This window comes from Mustela nivalis (assembly GCF_964662115.1).
Source record: "Mustela nivalis genome assembly, chromosome: 6".
NCBI lineage: Eukaryota > Metazoa > Chordata > Mammalia > Carnivora > Mustelidae > Mustela > Mustela nivalis.
Window position 1 is genome coordinate 12375529 of NC_139025.1, and position 18141 is coordinate 12393669.

Here is an 18141-nt window from a genome sequence, read left to right on the forward strand (position 1 = left end):
CGGCTCAGGTCATGATCCCAGGGTCCTGGGACTGAGCCCTGCATCAGGCTCTCTGCTCAGCAGGGAGCCTGCTTCCCCCTCTGTCTCTCTCCCTGCCTCTCTGCCTACTTGTGATCTCTGTCTGTCAAATAAATAAGTAAAATCTAAAAAAAAAAAAAAAGTATACAATTCAGTGATTTTTAGTAATTTCACATGGTTGTATGCTCATCACCACCAATTCCAGAACATTTTTGTCACCCCAACAAGAAACCCATATCCATTACACTCCCCATTTACTCTGACCTCCAGCCCCTGGCAACCACTGATCTATTTTCTGTCTTTATGCATTTGCCTATTCTGTATATTTCATATAAATGGGATTATAGGATATGTGGTTTTTTGTGTTTGGCTTCCTTGACTTAGCATGTTATATAGCATGTCAGGACTTTATGCCATAGGTATCTTACCTTTAATATTCCTAATACACGTATGCAAATATACTCTTAATATTTTTAACTCTTATAGATTGGAATCATACTTTTTATATATTATCATTTTCACTAAACTACTTTTTCTCATATGAGTATGTAATCTTTGAAAACATTTTTAGTGCCTGTGTGATGTTTTAATAGACAGTCTATTCAACCTATTTTTTATTGGACATTTTAATACTTTTAAGGTTTTAAGTTTTATAGTAATCTGAAAAGAACAGTTTGTGGCCAAAACTTTATATGCATACCTGATTTTATCCTTTAGCAGCATTTTCTAGAAAAAGATGAGTGATAAAGGGTGAGTATATCTTTGGAAGACTTTTGGCCATATTGCTAGATTGCTTTATAGAAGGTTATACCAGTTTGCACCAAGACAAGCAGCATGTGCGCATGCCTTTCTTATCCTAAATGCCAAGAAGTAGCAGTCATTGAAAAAAAAGTTTGCTTATGAAAAATAGTATCTCTTTGTGTTGATTTGAGCCTGTCTTTGACTATATTGCTACCAGTAAGAAAAACGTCCAAGCAAGCATATTTATTTGAAAATTTCCTAAAACAACCTAAAGTTCTTCCTGATAAGATTAAATTTTCTTATGGTATATTTAGCCACATTGAAAAGAGTACATGTATTACAGTAAGTTTGACTGTGTCTTTTTAAATGAAAAACTTATATTTCTGGTTTATTAATGTCTTAGAAGGGAATTGGTTTTGGTTATTAGCAGTTTTTTAAAAGTTTTTTCTTGTATATTAGAATTAATGATTTTCAGTTACTTGTTCAGTTAAGTTTTTGTTCTATAAAATCCATAACTTTGAAATGTGAATCCACTATTTCTAATTGCTTAGTAGAGCTATAGAGAGAGTTTTTAGAAATAACTTTATAATTTAATATTACAAAAGATTAAATATGATGCTGACTTTTAAATTTTGATATTTAGAACCCAAGGACAGTGGCAGCTGTTCTGGATAAAGAACATGAATTTTACTTAAAGCTGAAGACTTTAAAACCTAAGATAGAGCCTGATAGGTCATTTATAAATCAATTTATGTGGTATATTCTAGAGGCTGTTTCTAAGTTTGTTTGTTTGTTTTTAAGATTTTATTTATTTATTTGAAATAGAGAAATCACAAGTAGGCAGAGAGGCAGGCAGAGAAAGGGAGAAGCAGACTCCCCGCTGAGCAGAGAGCCCGATGCGGGCCTCGATCCCAGGATGCTGAGATCATGACCTGAGCCGAAGGCAGAGGCTTAACCCACTGAGCCACCCAGGTGCCCTGTTTCTAAGTTTTTATTTATTTAAATCTAGGTTTAGGTTTTTTAAAAGTACACACACATTTCTAGTAATTTATTTTTATTTTATATCAATCTTGGGAAGGGTATGCTTTTATTACTGAGATTCTCCTTAGAGGGGTCTCACTTAACTGCAGAATCTATCGTGTTTTTACTATGCACTTATAACAAATAAAGTAGTTATTTTTCTTTTTATTGAACTAACAGCAGATTCAGCTATACTTGTCTGTCAAAAGTGTATAAAAAGTCAGGTGTCATACAGTTCAGTTGCCAGGGTGTGTTTAAAGAGAAATTACAATGTAGGTAGGTAGGTGAATTTATTAATATCTGTGTATATAGAGAGTATGGACAGTCAAGTCACTAATCACTGCCCTAAGTGGAGGGTCAAAGGAATGGTCTGACAAGGATAATGTAGTTTTTCATGAGGTATTTTGTAATTGTTGCATGAATGATGAAAGATGTATTTTGCTCCACAACTATTTTAATCTTTTCGGTCATTGTGAACAGCAAAATCTTACATCATTGTATCTTGTCTTCCTTGGGGATTGTTCAGCCTTTCATTTTTTTTTTTTCCCTCTTTCTAGTATTTTTTTTTAATTTTTTTTTTTAAATAAGGTAATCACATTAGTTTTTCAAAAAAGATTTTGTACTGTGTTAGTGAACTAAACCAGTGTAGCTACTGTTAATCGTGTCAAGCATTGTGCCAAGCCGTGTATATGCTAAAGCACATTAACTCAGTTATTTCATGGTGCTACTTAATGATTCTGAGGTCCTGTTTTATAGATGAGGAAACCAAGGCTTGGAAAGGTAACCCAAGGCTATGCAGTTAGTAAGCTAAAGACACACTTCACATAAAAATCCAGGTCCGCTTTATGCGGCGCCGGGCTGGCTCATTCCATGGAGCATGCGATTCTTGATCTCGGGAGAGGAAGTTCAAGTCCCGTAGCGGGTGTAGAAATTACTTCAGATAAAATCTTCACGAAAGAAAAAATCCAGGGCTGTTTTAAATATAATGCTGTGTTGCCTCTTATTGTTGGTAGTCTGTGAAACCTTTTCTCCGGCCATTCGAGGATTTAGAGGTTTAGTTCATTCTGTCAGTAGAATGCTCTCTTTGTGCAGCTGTGAAATAGAAACCAGCTCTTTGGAATGTCTGGCCAACTTTAATTCAGTGAACTACTTGGGAACTTGTTTTTCCTCGTTTTTCGGTGTGGTGTGAGTTCTTTCCATTGTTAAGCAGTAGAAAAGCAGATGATAGATTTGTGTTAACATTTCCAAATATGTGTTTGCAACAGATCTGGCAACTGATCGGAAGCTCTTCCGTCTGGTCTCCAATGATTCCTTCATCTCCATTCAGCCTTCCTTATCCTCCTGTGGGCAGGACTTACCAAGGGACTTCAGTGACAAAGTGAGCTTGCCGAGTCACAGCCACCACCACCACATCGATCAGTCTCTGTCCAATGCCTGTGATACGGAAGTAGCTTCTCTCGTCCCTTTACACTCACACTCTTACAGAAAAGATCACCGGCCACGAGGGGTACCACGGACTTCGAGCTCTGCGGTGGCTTTCCCAGACACTTCCCTGAATGACTTCCCCCTTTATCAGCAAAGACGGGGCTTGGATCCAGTTAGCGAGTTAGAATCTTCCAAGCCTCATTCTGGATCCAAAGAATCCTTGGTGGAAAATTCTTGTTTGTCTGGGGAATTTCAGCTTGTTGGTGAGCTGAAAAACAGTAATTCTCAGCCACCTCCCAGAAGTGGGAAGAGCAAACCTTTGAAGGCAGACAAAAGCATGGACAGCCTGAGGAGCCTGAGCACGCGGAGTAGCGGGTCAACAGAGAGCTACTGCAGTGGGACGGACCGTGACACCAACAGTACCGTCAGCAGCTACAAAAGCGAGCAAACCAGCTCAACGCACATCGAGAGCATCCTGTCGGAGCATGAGGAGTCTCCTAGAGGAGGAAAGAAGGGTGGCAGGAAGAAAGAGGGCTGTGCTGACCCTGAGGACAAGAGTAGCTGTACCAGTGACAAAAGGACTAGCAGCGAAAAGACTGCCGTGGAAGCGAGTACCAACAGTGGGGTTCAAGAGCCCAAGGAGTCCAGTACCTCCGATGATGTGCACAATCAGAGAGGCCTCAGCACCTCTGCATCCGAAGAAGCCAATAAAAATCCCCACGCGAACGAGGTTACGTCACAGGAGGACAAACCACTTGAGAAAACTGCTGAAGACAAAGAGGAGAAGAGTGAAAAGTCTGCTGTTCCAGGGGATACCAAAGTTGCTAAAGACAGTAGTGGAAAGCAAAAGGAAGGGGACGTACGGCCTAAATCGTCAAGCTTGATCCACCGGACAGCCTCTGCCCATAAATCGGGCCGGAGACGGACAGGGAAAAAACGGGCCAGCAGTTTTGATTCAAGTCGGCACAGGGACTATGTTTCCTTTCGAGGTGTTGCTGGCACAAAGCCACACAGTGCTATATTCTGTCACGACGAGGACTCGAGTGACCAAAGTGACTTGAGTAGAGCGTCGAGTGTTCAATCTGCCCACCAGTTCAGCAGCGATAGCTCTTCTAGCACCACTTCTCATTCGTGTCAGTCTCCTGAGGGCAGGTACAGTGCCCTAAAGACCAAACACGTCCCTAAAGAAAGGGGCGCTGACTCCGAGCACGCACACAAAGCCCACCTGGGTCCTGACGGAGCTGGCAAAAAGCGGACAGCACGTCGGACTTCCAGCACAAACAGTGCCAAGACTCGGGCCCGGGTGTTGAGCCTGGACAGTGGCACGGTAGCGTGTTTGAATGACTCCAACAGGCTGATGGCGCCCGAAAGTATAAAACCCTTAACCACTTCAAAATCAGATCTAGAGGCCAAAGAGGGAGAGGTGCTAGATGAGCTATCTTTATTGGGCCGGGCTTCCCAGTTAGAGACGGTCACTCGGTCGAGGAATAGCTTGCCAAGCCCGGTTGCGTTTCCTGAAGGCGAGGAGCAAGATGCAGGCGGTGGAGGTAAGTAAATCACGGGAGGGGATTTCCCACGAGTCACGGCAGCTGCTGGTGCTGTGGATGAGAGCGGTACTTACTGAAATACGCTTGGTGTTACTCTCCCTCCTTCCGCGGTGCCGTTAAAATAAACTTTCTTCCATGTAGGTGGAGATGGTTGTCTTAGAAGAGGCTTTGGTATGAACACCGAGAAATATATTTTTAGTTGTGTTATTTGAATATATCAGTTCTTTCTTGGCCTTGGGTTTTTCTGAAAAAGTCCATTGCCACCTCCTGATGTTTTCCCGGGAATAACAAAAATCGGTTCTCTTCTTTCTTTGTACGACAGTAGCAACAGGAAAATGTCGAAATTTATTAGGTCACAAACCATTTTTAGTCATCTCGCATACAGTGTGTGCCATGGAGCCCGCAGAATTAGATCACTCTATCGGTTATGTAAGATTTTTCCAAATATTACTTTATCTCTGACTGCGTACTTTGAAAACTTGTGCCTCTTTTTTGGTCTGTCGCTTTGGTTTTATTTCTTGCTTATTCAAGTATCAGGTATTAACATACTTTTTCTTTTAGCTTCACACTTACAGTTTATTAAATTGTAGTTTATATCGGCATTTAGTATCCCTCCGTGGATACATAATGCTTCCTATGATAACAGTGATGGTGTTTTGGTTAAAAGCTTATTTATTTGAGGTTTATGGGAAATTGTGCAAAATTCAGTGGGTGGTTTTATATTGTCAGTGTTTTGGCCATTTTATTTATTTCAGAGTTGTTTCTTGCTTTTTCCTCCTACCCAAAATAGTTAGTTTATTCTGTTGTGGTTATTATGGAATCTGGTTCTTGAGTAGGATCACAAGAATTCGGACGACTTCTGTTGCTGGCATCATAGATCTTTTTATACTTCAATTTATTCCCTGTATTCAAGCTTGTCCCTTGTAAAAATTCTCTTGTTTCTGTTGGTGTCGTTTCTAACACAGATTAATTTCTAATGGGAATTTAAAAAATGATCTTTAAAGAAGAGACATTCTGTCAGACTTAAATATTGAGAACTAATTATATCGGAAATGATTATAACCATTTGGTGACTATATAGTAATTAAATTCCCTTGAATCTTTGATGTGGTTATCATTCTGTTTTTTATAAAAGGTCTTGAAATGCTTTAGTGATTTCTCACACAAGTCATACCAGCTTATATTAGCCAAAGATCACGACTATGCAAGAAACTATTGAGTTTTAAAGTATAGTTTAATTTTTCAAGGTGTCGTTAAAGTAAATTTTTTTTTTAAAAGATTTTATTATTTATTTGACAGAGAGAGATCACAGTAGGAGAGAGGAAGGGAAGAGATCACAGAGAGAGGAAGGGAAGCAGGCCCCATGCTGAGCAGAGAGCCCGATGTGGGACTCGATCCCAGGACCCTGAGATCATGACCTGAGCCACCCAGGCGCCCCTCGTTAAAGTAAATTTTAAAAGAATGAACATGCTATGGTAGAAAAATACTACTATTCTAAATCTAAATACTGTGGAAATTTAAATACTAAAAAAAAAAACACATGGACAAGAGCTATAAGTAAATCCTTATGTCTTTGTATTTAAAGTGTCATTTCCTTTCCACAGGGAATATGAGGTGTTCTGATTTTTAGGAAAAGTTACATGGAAGGTTTTATTTGCTTCTTGGTGCAGATCTTTGGCTAATATAAGCTTTTATTTTTCCCGATTCCAGGTTTTGTCTTCTTTTGTTTGTGTTCTTATTTTTTAAAAACAAACAACTCATTGAATGTTAATAAGAAACAGATGATGAACTGAAAATTTCCATATACTTCGATGGACTAAATGTGATAGTCTGTGGGCTGTTAAAAAATTTTATTTATTTTTTTGCCAAAGGAAGAACATCGTGGGGGCTGTTTTTATTTGAGTTTCATTGTTTTTAGAATGAAAATAAGAGTAAAACTAAACTGCTTAAATATGTGAAGGGTTTATATTTAGTTGGTTTTTTTATTACATTTTATTAGAGTTTTGTTTGAGCTTTTTGGAAGATTGGAGGTAGTGAGGGGCCAATTAAAAATTACCTAAAATGTCAAATAATTGGTAAAGATTTGTTTATATTTGCTTTAATTGCTACACTCCTTTCTGGAACTTTAGGAGATATTTTTCTGGGCTATCTGTTCTTACGTACCACACTCTTCAAACATGTCAACAAAACAGGATGCTCTTTGACCATTCATATAGTCATACATAAACCATAAATAGATTTTATTCTAAGGAACTTGAAAGTGTTGATGAGTTCTCCAATGATTTTTTTAAAATTTTTAAACTGAACGATGTTGGCAGTGTGGAAGGATGAAATCTAGAAAATGTACTCTAAAGTTCTGGAATCCAGTACTCTAAAATAGGAGGTGATCTAACATGATAACATGAACTTGAACACCCTTGCCCGTGTATATGCACTCTGTTGGAGGGAAGCTGCTTATCTTCTTGAAGCCTCAGCCTTCTCATCTCACAGCGTTGCTGTGAGGATAGAAGGAATTCCCAGATGTAAAATGCTTAGGAAATGCTTAATAGTGCTACTATTTTTATTATACAGACTCAAATGTATCCTGTCCTTAAAATAGAAGAAAGTGATTTAATTTAGACATAGATCAGAGATTTCTAATCAAGCCATTGTGAAACTCGATAGTCGTAAAAATAAGAATATTGGTATTCCTAATTTCTTATGTAATACCAACAGAAAAATATTAACATTTAATCAAGTAATAGGATTTTAATCTTATTTTGGCAATAGGTATGTCCTATAATTTACCTTTGATACTCCGTCACAAGTGATTGTTTTCATAGGACTTCTCACCAATAATCAAGTACTTCTATTAAAATTGAATTTCAGGGGCGCTTGGGTGGCTCAGTGGATTAAGCCTCTGCCTTCCACTCAGGGTATGATCCCAGGGTCCTGGGATCGAGGCCCGCATAATGCTCTCTGCTCAGCGAGGAGCCTACTTCCCCCCCTCTCTCTGCCTACTTGTGATCTCTCTCTCTGTCAAATAAATAAATAAAATCTTTAAAAAGATATTAAAATTGGGGCGCCTGGGTGGCTCAGTGGGTTAAGCCGCTGCCTTCGGCTCAGGTCATGATCTCAGGGTCCTGGGATCGAGGCCCACATCAGGCTCTCTGCTCAGCAGGGAGCCTGCTTCCCTCTCTCTCTCTCTGCCTGCCTCTCCATCTACTTGTGATTTCTCTCTGTCAAATAAATAAATAAAATCTTTAAAAAATATATTAAAGTTGGATTTCATTAGTTTTTCTGTTTAGGCAGGAAAAAAGTTTTAAGTGCAAACTAAAGCATTTTTCTTTTGTTGATGTCTTTTGTATTTAAATTTTCTTTTATAATTATAAAGTGTGTCTTTAATAATTTATGGCTATTTTTAAAGGAAAAATTTCAGATAAGTTATATATGGTTATATATGGTAGAAAAGTGTCATGTTGTGTAGCCTACACTGCTTTTAAAAAACCGTTTTCTTTTGCATCCCTTAATTTACTGCATGATTCAACAGATTATGAAGAACAACTGGAATGGAAAGGTTTATATTTACTCTATTCTTTGTAATTTTTTTTCCTTAATTTCTTAACCTCTGTTTTTCTGTTTGAGAAAATTATTTTAAATGTCTGTGTGGGTCCCTATTCTACAAGCTTGTAATAGGATCCTATTATTCTTTTTGTGTTGTGAACCAAAGATAATCTTTTGTTAAGTGAATATTACTTTATTCAAAGAAAACCCAAAACTCAATAAATAATTTATGAGGGATTTTGGCACGTGTGTAATTTGAAGGTCAGTTACTTGAACCCAGATAGCATTGAACCTTAGGAAGACCACTGAACAGACAAGAACATGAGAATTAAAGCTTTTGTACTTTACTAACTATAGGGACTCTAAATTCTGATACATTCATTTTCTGATCCCTCGGTCCATGTGGCAAGTTAGAAGCAGCACGGTTAGTACAGGGGATTGGTGCTTGGAAAGGTTAAAGTAATGAAACCGGCAGAAAGTGCTACTCATGTGAAAGGAGAAGCTGCATGACCATGCATACAGGGTACGCCATTAAATGAAGGGTCAGATTGTCTTTTTAATTTGATAGTTTTCAAAGGACATGGTGGGATCATAGCTGATTGCTATAGTGTAGTACAGTTCCGTAATAAATGTGAATGCAACTGACCCTGATTCAGGGAAAGGGTTATATTAATCTATATGGAGAAGAAAGTTTAGGCATATAAAACAGAGAAGGATGCTCATTCAGTGTAGTAAACAGATTTGGATGCTTCATTCACTTGGGAAAATTATCTTAAAGCAGTATGAAGAAAAGATACTGATGAGGCAAGTAAGGCTTAGGTGTATAGAATTCCCCAAACCAGCTCATGTCTGATTTTGTATGTCAGAGGCAGCCATTACAGCATTTTTCTTTCTCGCAGCAGAGAAGTTCTGGATATGGAATTAAACAATTACATTTTAATACCACGTCTAATTACCTACTGGATATACTAGGCAAGTAATTAAATCGGTGCCTCAGTTTCTTCAATTATAAAACAGAAATAATAGCTGGTAGGTCTGAGTCACCATTAACTCTTAGACTCCAATGAGCTTAGATTTGTAAAAGTGCTCTGTAAATTGTAGGTTTATTATGAATACTATTATATAATATATAAGTATATATATTTACTATAAAAACTGCCTTTTAATCATTTGTTAAGGGAAGTTCCCTCTTCAAATAGATGTCACCTCAAATATACTCCACTTGTGATCCCTTAGGTGCATCTCTGAGAATATCTGCAAAATAGTTTCTGGGTGCAGTTTTTTGGGAGAGGGTCTATATCTTTTCGTCCCATTTACAAAGGATTAAAAAACACTAGAAGCCACTGTTGAAAGTAAGTGATCCTGAAACTGTGGCTTTTAGGAACTGCTGTGTGTGTATCACGCCTCCAGAGTGTGGTTTGATTTCTTGAAAGCATTTTGTCTACCCACCTGGATTGTTTGGCTGCCTGGGATTGTGGAAGCTATCAGTAGGAATGCAAACTCCCTCACTCAAGACACAGAGCTAATCCTTTCTTGTTGGTTGCTGTATGCTGGCTTACTTGTCAAAAAGTAAAGTAGTCCTTTAAAATGTTCACAGTTTGAAATTGTTTTAATTCAGATGAATGTTTTGAGGTTGTGCAGTAGACTCTCAGTGTTCTTTAGTCTCCTAGAAAATGACACTGATGAGTATTTGTTTTTATTTTAGAACAAAATCTTGGCATGCTGGTGTTAGCATCATCCTTGGCTGACATGGAAAGTAAGAAGGGGAAAAGATGTTTAAATCAGATGGGTTTCCTGCCTAGACTTAAACTTTTTCTTTGAAAATGTCTTTTGTATAATCATTTGAATATGTATTTCTTTATGTAGTAATTTTATATTCTTAAGTAAAATAGTTTCATCTTGAAGAATATTCAGTGTATTTCAGGATGTCTGTATATATTTTATTTTTCTGAGATTTATATATACTTGTCTGTATTTTTGTCTCTCTTTAAAGTCTCATTTTCTAATATCATTTGCTTCTAATCTCTTTGAGGTACCAAAATCCAACTTTTTATTTTCACAATTGCCCCAAATTTACTTTTTCCTATAATAAACATTCCCTACTGAAAAGAACACCTTTGAGTAGTTTTGTCTAAAATTTTATTCATTTTAATAACAACTGAGCTATCAAAGAGGCCATTCACAACTTTATATAGCAACTAGATTACTTATTACATTTGAAACCTTACGTTAAGCAATCAGTTGTATGATTGATATGTTTTCAGGTGGTATCTTTTTCTGTACCTACTTACAATTATAGCTTTCCAGTGTTTGAGATAGAATACGGATAACCCTTGCTTCTACCTCCCTCTTTTGTACCTCCCTGCCATCCCGAAAGTACTTACTGCCTTTGATATAGTTTTCCTGTTTCCATTCACAGAGTAAAACAAACTGATAGTCTGTTGTTTCACTATCCCCAATATAAGAATAAATCATTCACTAAAACAATTCAGTACAGAATTTAGAGAATTTTCCTTAACTCATTTAGGTAAATGGGAAGTCACTTCTGAAGTGGGAGGTATGTATTGTGGTTTGGGTTTTTTATTTGATCTTTAGGATCTTTAGGATAGATAGCTCACACACCTGTCTAAAATATCTTAGGATCTATGTGCCTTGTGCATGAATCGCCCTCAGTCCCCCAGTAAATGTTTAAACTTAATTGAATGAATGTTTTATTTTCTCAAAAATAAAGAGCTACATGATCCAAGGTTCTCTCTTAAACTTGTGCTTATAGTTCAGTCTCTTGAAGTCTTCTAACACAAAGAAATGATTGGTGATTTTGAAAATATCTATTAAAAGATTCACAATTGTCTAAGTATTTGTCCTTGAAAGTATTTTTAAATCTGTCCTGTTATTTATGGTTTTTCAATCAGTTAGATTAATTGTTGTATTTTTTTTCCTCCTTTACCTACAAATCCTTTAACTTTAGTTGTAGCCAGAGTTTTAAATTTTCACTGTTTGCATTTTATGCTGTTACTATTCTAGTTAATCTCATTCTGGGTTTCAAGCAATGTCAAAATATCAACTTCAAAACCAGGTTTTAGAGTGTTTTGTCCCTCCTGTCTGGTTCCCTAGTTCAAAGATTTTTTGTATGTGCTTTGGTTTCTTTCTCTTACAAATTTAAAGGATTCAAAAAGAGTTTGTTATAATTGGGTTGTAGAAGTGAATTTTCATCAAGTGGCTTTAACTTGTATGATTGTGCTTACAACAAATTACTTTAAGCTGTAAAGACACATTTCTTTCTTTGTCAGGAGTAGAACTGGACCCCTCCGGCTCCTATTCTGAATAGAGATGATCGGTCTAAGTAGTATGTTCCTCAGGGGGTGTGGTTTAGTCTTATTTGTTGTGACATGAACTATGGCATAGCGTCTTCAGTTGAGTGTGTGACCCTAGCTGCTGTTAAAGTAGTTGCAATAGTAAACATTGAAAATTCTTTTAGCTGTAGATGTTTACACCCTGAATGTTACAAGGACAACACAGGCAATAATCATAACTCCTTTTTAAAACATTGTTCAGTCGATGGCTAAACTTTTATCTTGAAGTGTTTCCAAAACTATTTGGTTAGGAGAATGAGTAGTATTATGCAGTTCTTTGGCAGATGACAAAATATAAATGGTGTGATAATAGGAAAAAAAATTGTTTTCTGAAGAAGCCAAAGAATATTTTGACTATAAATGGATACTGTAGTTTGTGTTTTCATTTTAGTATTATGGAGTAACTGGCTTTTACTTAAAATTCACACCATTATGTCTTCAGGAGAAGGAAGAGAGTAAAAAATACTGTTGGCTGTTTCCCTTCTTTTATTCTCAGTATTCAGTGATTATAAACACGAAATCTGTCGGAGTAATTTTAATACATTTTATGGATTAAGTTATTTCTCATAAGTTATATCTTAGATAAAGAATAAAATTATCTAAACTAGATATCTAAAACTAGAGAGAATGTATTTAATTTCCTTAATGAAGTTACGACTGTAAATTGCAGTTGTTTGTTACATGGTAATAGAAATCTTTAGTATAAGGTCACAAATGTCAAAAGAGTAATTTTAAATTTCATAACCTGAGTTAACCTTGCTGATATCTAAGAGCCACCAGCAGGGATACCAGTCACTCATGTAAGTTTGCATGTCTTTCTGCAAATAGCTCATGTTCTTTGTTTTATCCTTTATCCAATACCTACCCTGCTAGTATGTTTTCTCCTTTGTGACGGTGCTGATTGCAGTTTCCTTTTATGAGGTCACAGTTGTCAGAAGTAGGCTAAGTGCACAATATGCTTTGTAGATTGTGGTGACAGGAAGGCGTCCTTGAATTTCTAGCTCAGCACTATCCAATACGACTTTCTGTGATGTTGGAAATATTCTGCATTTGTATTGCCCCAGTAATGGTAGCCACTAGTCATGTACTTATTGAACACTTGCACTGTGGTTCAGGAATCTGATAAATTGGTTTTTAATCCTTCTTAATTTTAATTAATATAAGTTTAAATGGCCACATATGGCTAGTGGCTACCATGTTGGACAGCATGGTTCTAGATGACCAGGTTTAATGATCATTTCTTCTCACAGGTCATATATAATTTTTGCATATGTGAGCTCTCACAAGTAACCTTTTTCACATTTAAAGGAACTTTCATTATATCTCAGTGAAACTGGAGAAGAAAAAAGGAAAGAAATATTAGCTCAAGGAGTCAAGTCCGATTTGGAGCCAAAGCACCAAAGCCTCATTCTTATGTAGTTGCCTAACTTTAGAATGTCACTGTGGTGTATGAGCTGAAAAATAAAATATGTAAGTGAAGTGTCCTATAATTTGTGACTTCTGCTTCTCACTGGGAGAAGCTTGCCAAATGGATGAAATAATTATTTGCTTGTCACTCCTGCAATAAAAGAAAACAATGCCTGCACAGAAACTCTGTGCCTTCTGGAGGTAGTATGTACATTCCTTATCATAAGAGAGTCATTACATAAAGAACGTTCACTGGTATAGTCTGGCGAAGGGATAAAAATGTAAACATTAAAAACGTTAAAAATATGGTAATTAAAACACTAAAAAAATCAACATTCACATTGGTGGAAATGTGTATTGCTAAGCGGAATAATGATTTGAGAATTAGTAACTACACTTTTAAAATTTTTTAAAAGTTTGCAGCAGAACTGAAATATGAATACAACATTCTTGGATTTGTAACCTTTTCATACTGAATAGGAAAAAAGTGTTTGGAAAGAATGCTGCTGTACTAAGTTGTTTTGTCTTTATTCATATTTGGTATGAAAATACCCTTTGTCATAGTCAAGATCATCCTTAAAAATATTTAGATCACAACATTCAGATCACTAGGAAACAGTTGTTTTATATTCAGATAATAAGCATCATTTTGCATGTTGTTTTAGAAACTGAAATCAGTCAATGAGAATGGTTTTATAAAATTTTACATAATTCTTTAATGGCATTGTTGTGATTTGGTCATTGTGTATTTGGCTTTAGCTTGTACTTTATTGCTTTTGGATTAAGCTATGAGTTTCTGTACTTGTCATCTAGCTGATACTTGCTTCCTAGTGTTGAGGGGACCTGTGCTAGGGTGCATAGTTGAATACTGCTTGATGGAAGCAAACGACCTTACTGTTAGGATATGACCATGCTGTCTTGAATTAAACATTTAAAAAGCTGCCAAAGTTGGGGCCCAGACCGCCATACTCCTCAGCATCAGAAATGACGTTTTACCATTACTTGCTTGAACTGTCCTCTTGAGAGTGAGAAAGTAATGCCCCATTCCTGTTGGCTGGGACTAACAAATACTGTACTTTTGGGATTGACTTAATTAAAGGGGGAATAGAGGATCATGGGATTAAATCGAGGCTTTTAGAAAAAGATTTAAAGCAACAGAGATATTAAAATAGGAAATTGAAATTGAAGAGAAGATAGTAAGGCCAGCTACATTAGAAACATTTTTAAAGAAACAATTTAAATAAATGACATGTACATTTTGTGTATTCCTGACTACAATAGATTAACCGCTTATGTATGAAAACTGTTTGGCTCACCTAGACGAGTTCCCTTTACCTTTGAGGGTGGGAAGTCAGGGGACAGGCAGGCTCAGCTGCTATGTACATCTGTGACCTAGGCTTCTATTTGACCTAAGTCTATCTTGATGCAGCGGCACAGGCCAGCGAGGAGGCAGTGTCCTTTCGCCGCGAACGCAGCACATTTAGGCGCCAGGCAGTTCGGCGCCGGCACAATGCAGGGAGTAACCCTACCCCTCCTACATTGCTCATCGGATCACCCTTAAGGTATGGTATTTTAAAATTCCACCAAGCTTAGCATGCCTGTAACAGACCTTCTAACCTGTTCTGTCAGTCCCAAAAAAGCATTCAGATGGCCTTTTCTCTTTCCTCCGGTTCCTCTCCTGTAGTTTTCAGTTCTCTGAGCTTTTCTTTGCATGTCACATGAGCTTGTTGCATTATGCATGCCTTACGTTGCACTGTTTGAACAAAACGATCAGATTGGTTTAGTCAATTTTAAATAGCAAAATCACTTGAGTGCAGTTATATAAATGTAAACAGATGCCTTAAGTTAGCTTTTCATTTTTTTTCTGCTCCAAATTAATGCTAATGCAGCATCTTTCCTCCCAACATCTTGACAATATAATAGGAACAAATACGGACTGAGCAGGGAGCTTGTTGAGGAATACAGATAATGGCCCTTAGCTTGATAAGCCAGCTTGATTATTTTATTTCACTAGAATATGTATTTTGTATTACTTAAAAATTGGTGTCCTTTATTTCATAATTACTAGGACCTGGTAAATGACATGGAACTAAAATACTCCATTAATGGTAAAGTATGGTCAATTGGGTATTTCTGTATATATTTGCATATATCTGTGTTGAATTTCTCAACCTCTGGATAGTACTGAAGACATTTTTACTTTTTCTAATACTCCTAATTGAGAAAGCACCAATTTATAATAGTAGGAATAGTTTTCGATTAAAATTTTAGTGTTTTATTCTCAAGTGTGTCTTATGAGACAAAAGATTTGTCTTTTATTTTACAAAGACAAATATGAACAAAAATGTTTTACATGTGCTTGCTTAAGCAGCACATCTATTATACCGTATGCTTTTATTAATGTATGTGTTGAAAAACACCACCACCAAATTGTTTTCCTACATTTTAATTTGACATTCAAAAGGAAGAGCATTTGATGACATAACTGCTATAGAATGCACAATAGATAAGAAGAGCCAGAGCTCTTCTCTTGGTAAAATCTTATTCTTGAGAGTAACAAAATGTTTGCTTTTATAGTTCCCTGGGATTTAAGACTTGCTTATTCTTCTGGATTTTACATTACAGTTGGGTGCTTCATCTTTAGTAGGTCATGTTCCAAATTAATCCTGCAGTAATACATAATTCTGTTAAAAGTAGTGTGTATTAGTTAAACCAACATTTAAAATGTAAAAATGGGAAGGCACCAGTTAAAAAAAGATTTGGTCTAGACACTTTTCTGAGCTCTGCTGCTTTTTGTAAACCCTCCCTTCTCCATGCCCTTCCCTTCTTTTCCTTTGCTCCCTGGAGTAGTTTTTCCTTCTGCTGCTGGATTGGGGGGTCTGGTCCCAACCTGCAGAAAGAGCTCAGCATTTCGTTTCACTTTTGGTTTTGTTTTTTTCTAACTGCTTCATTTTGCCCCTTGAATAATACTTGCCATAGACATGTTTGCTTCCTTACTCCATATTGATCTTTCTTAATCCTTTTATTTAACATTTTCTTTTTAGTCTTTACAAATCCTTTCATTCTTTGGCACAAATGAGGCTCCTGGATCCCACTCACCAAACAAATGCAGACAAATTACTTTTTTTCTTTGCCTGGTGGAATATTAAAGAACTATGTTCTGACTCTAGCCAATTATGTAGAATTTTGTAGGGTTTTAAATACGTCACCATTCAACTGAGGATATGGTATGAAGCTTACCTGTAAAGGGCTCACGTTAGAGGTTTTCGAAAGTCATCTAGTAGTCAGCATGTAGATTTTGTTAAGGTTCCAGGATATTTCCAGTATAAAGTTTGCATGTATCTTAAATAGGCTGACTTCACCGTGGATGAAATATGATAAAATTTAGCTTAGAGGAATTAGGAGAAACACCAATTTGATAAAATCTTTTTTTAGTTGCAAAAAAAATTCAGGTAGAGTAAATTGGTGTTAATTCTCAGTTTGAGTTATATAATAATCTCATCTTTAAGTAAATATGGATGGTATGGCCATGGAAAACTTGAAAAACTTACTTGTCAAAATAAAATGGAATAGGAGTGATAATAATTTAATTATAATTATGTATTAGTAAAATGTACTAACTTATTTTAAACTTTAATGAATAGTTTAAGTATTTGACAATCAAAAGCAACTTGGTAAAATATAGGCCTCTAAGGATTGTAAATGAATCATAAATTTCATGAAGGGAATTTGCAAATTTTTAAAATAATTGTTAGAATGTCCTATTTCAGAATTTTATTTTTAAAAGTGTTTTTTTTTTTTTTTTCATTAAGTTAGCCTTGTACGTAGGTTTTCTAGGCCCTTGCCAGTTCTTCTTGGTTCCTAGAGATAAAAGCAAAGATTAATATTTAGAAAAATTATAAAAATAAGAGTTCCATATTTATCTATTTTTATCAACCCAAATATATCTTTTAGAACTCTAGTTAATGGACTGGAATGAAAAGAAATTAGTACATTTTGGGGAAAGGAAAAAAGTTAAAATATTATATTCCTAAGTTTTTTTTTAAGTATTGTAAGATTGAAAGATCTGTAATCAAATAAGTTCATAGTAGTATTAACAGTCCATGGTTAGAAATTCATAGGGATCCTTTCATGGTGCTCAGGAATAAATCCACCAAATATTTGTTGTTTGTGTACTGTGTTTAAAACAATCTCTTGAATGTTCTCTGGAATCTGGAGGTTCATAAGAGTAAGGCAGACTCTTAGGGTTTATTTTTTAGTTGTGGAGACACATACAAAACAGTAACGTAAGACAGAGTGTGCCGAATACTACAGTGGTACGGAGGGAGGAAAGACCAGGACCAGGTATTTGAACTGGAAATGTTCATTATAAGAGTGCATGTCAGTGATGCTGTTCATAGCAGATAGACCTAAATTCCTACCTTTTCCTTTTGCTCTGTTTTGATATATAATTGGTACTTTAAAAAATAGTAGTTCCTGTTAGTACTAGTTAGGTGAAGTACAACCCACCAGGAGTAGTTTTCCTGCTAGCTTCTGCAAAAATGACAGTCATTTTTGTTGTTGAAGTATTCTGAAAACAGGAATTCAAGGGACGTAGCATTTACGACTAGCTTTTGTTGTTCAAAAACTTGACGGCCACATAGATTTTCAGTTGTTTCCTTGGTTTCTTTTTCTGGAATTGATTCCCATGTATTACCGGCTATTTTGAAAACCTTTTTGTATATTTGGATATGTTGAGGATTACTGTATTCTCAGATGTGTTCACATTAAAATACATCTGTCGTATAGCATCTCGTTTTTGACTTGAAGTGAAAACAAAAAAGTAAAGAAAAATTTGTTGAGTACATATTGTATAAAATTTTTAATGTCTTCTGAATCAAAAGGGACCTAGTATTTGAACTACTTAAACATTTTATTCATCAGAATTTTCTCCCTTGTGCAATTTGATCATTTTTATAAGGTTTGTGGATAACTTGAGATAAATTTTGAGGAGTAACAGACTTACTATGTATATATGGAAGATACCACCATATTTAATTATATCAGTTCCCAAGATCATCTCTTGATTTATGTTGATTGTACAAAGA

At 36.1% G+C, this 18141-nt stretch overlaps 1 protein-coding gene across 12 annotated transcripts in view; it reads left to right on the plus strand.

Moving 5' to 3' along the window:
- PCNX1 (pecanex 1) overlaps nt 1-18141 on the plus strand; it is a 159729-nt gene that overhangs the window by 59330 nt on the left and 82258 nt on the right. For 6 of the 12 annotated variants that reach the window (XM_082733350.1, XM_082733343.1, XM_082733351.1 and 3 more), the window contains 2 exons: nt 3045-4751; nt 14484-14616. The exons of 1 other annotated variant lie outside the window; for it this stretch is intronic. In XM_082733350.1, the coding sequence (XP_082589476.1) occupies nt 3045-4751; nt 14484-14616 (1840 nt within the window). The remainder of the gene's footprint in view (nt 1-3044; nt 4752-14483; nt 14617-18141) is intronic. 5 more of the 12 variants (XM_082733344.1, XM_082733352.1, XM_082733345.1 and 2 more) reach the window with 1 other exon arrangement.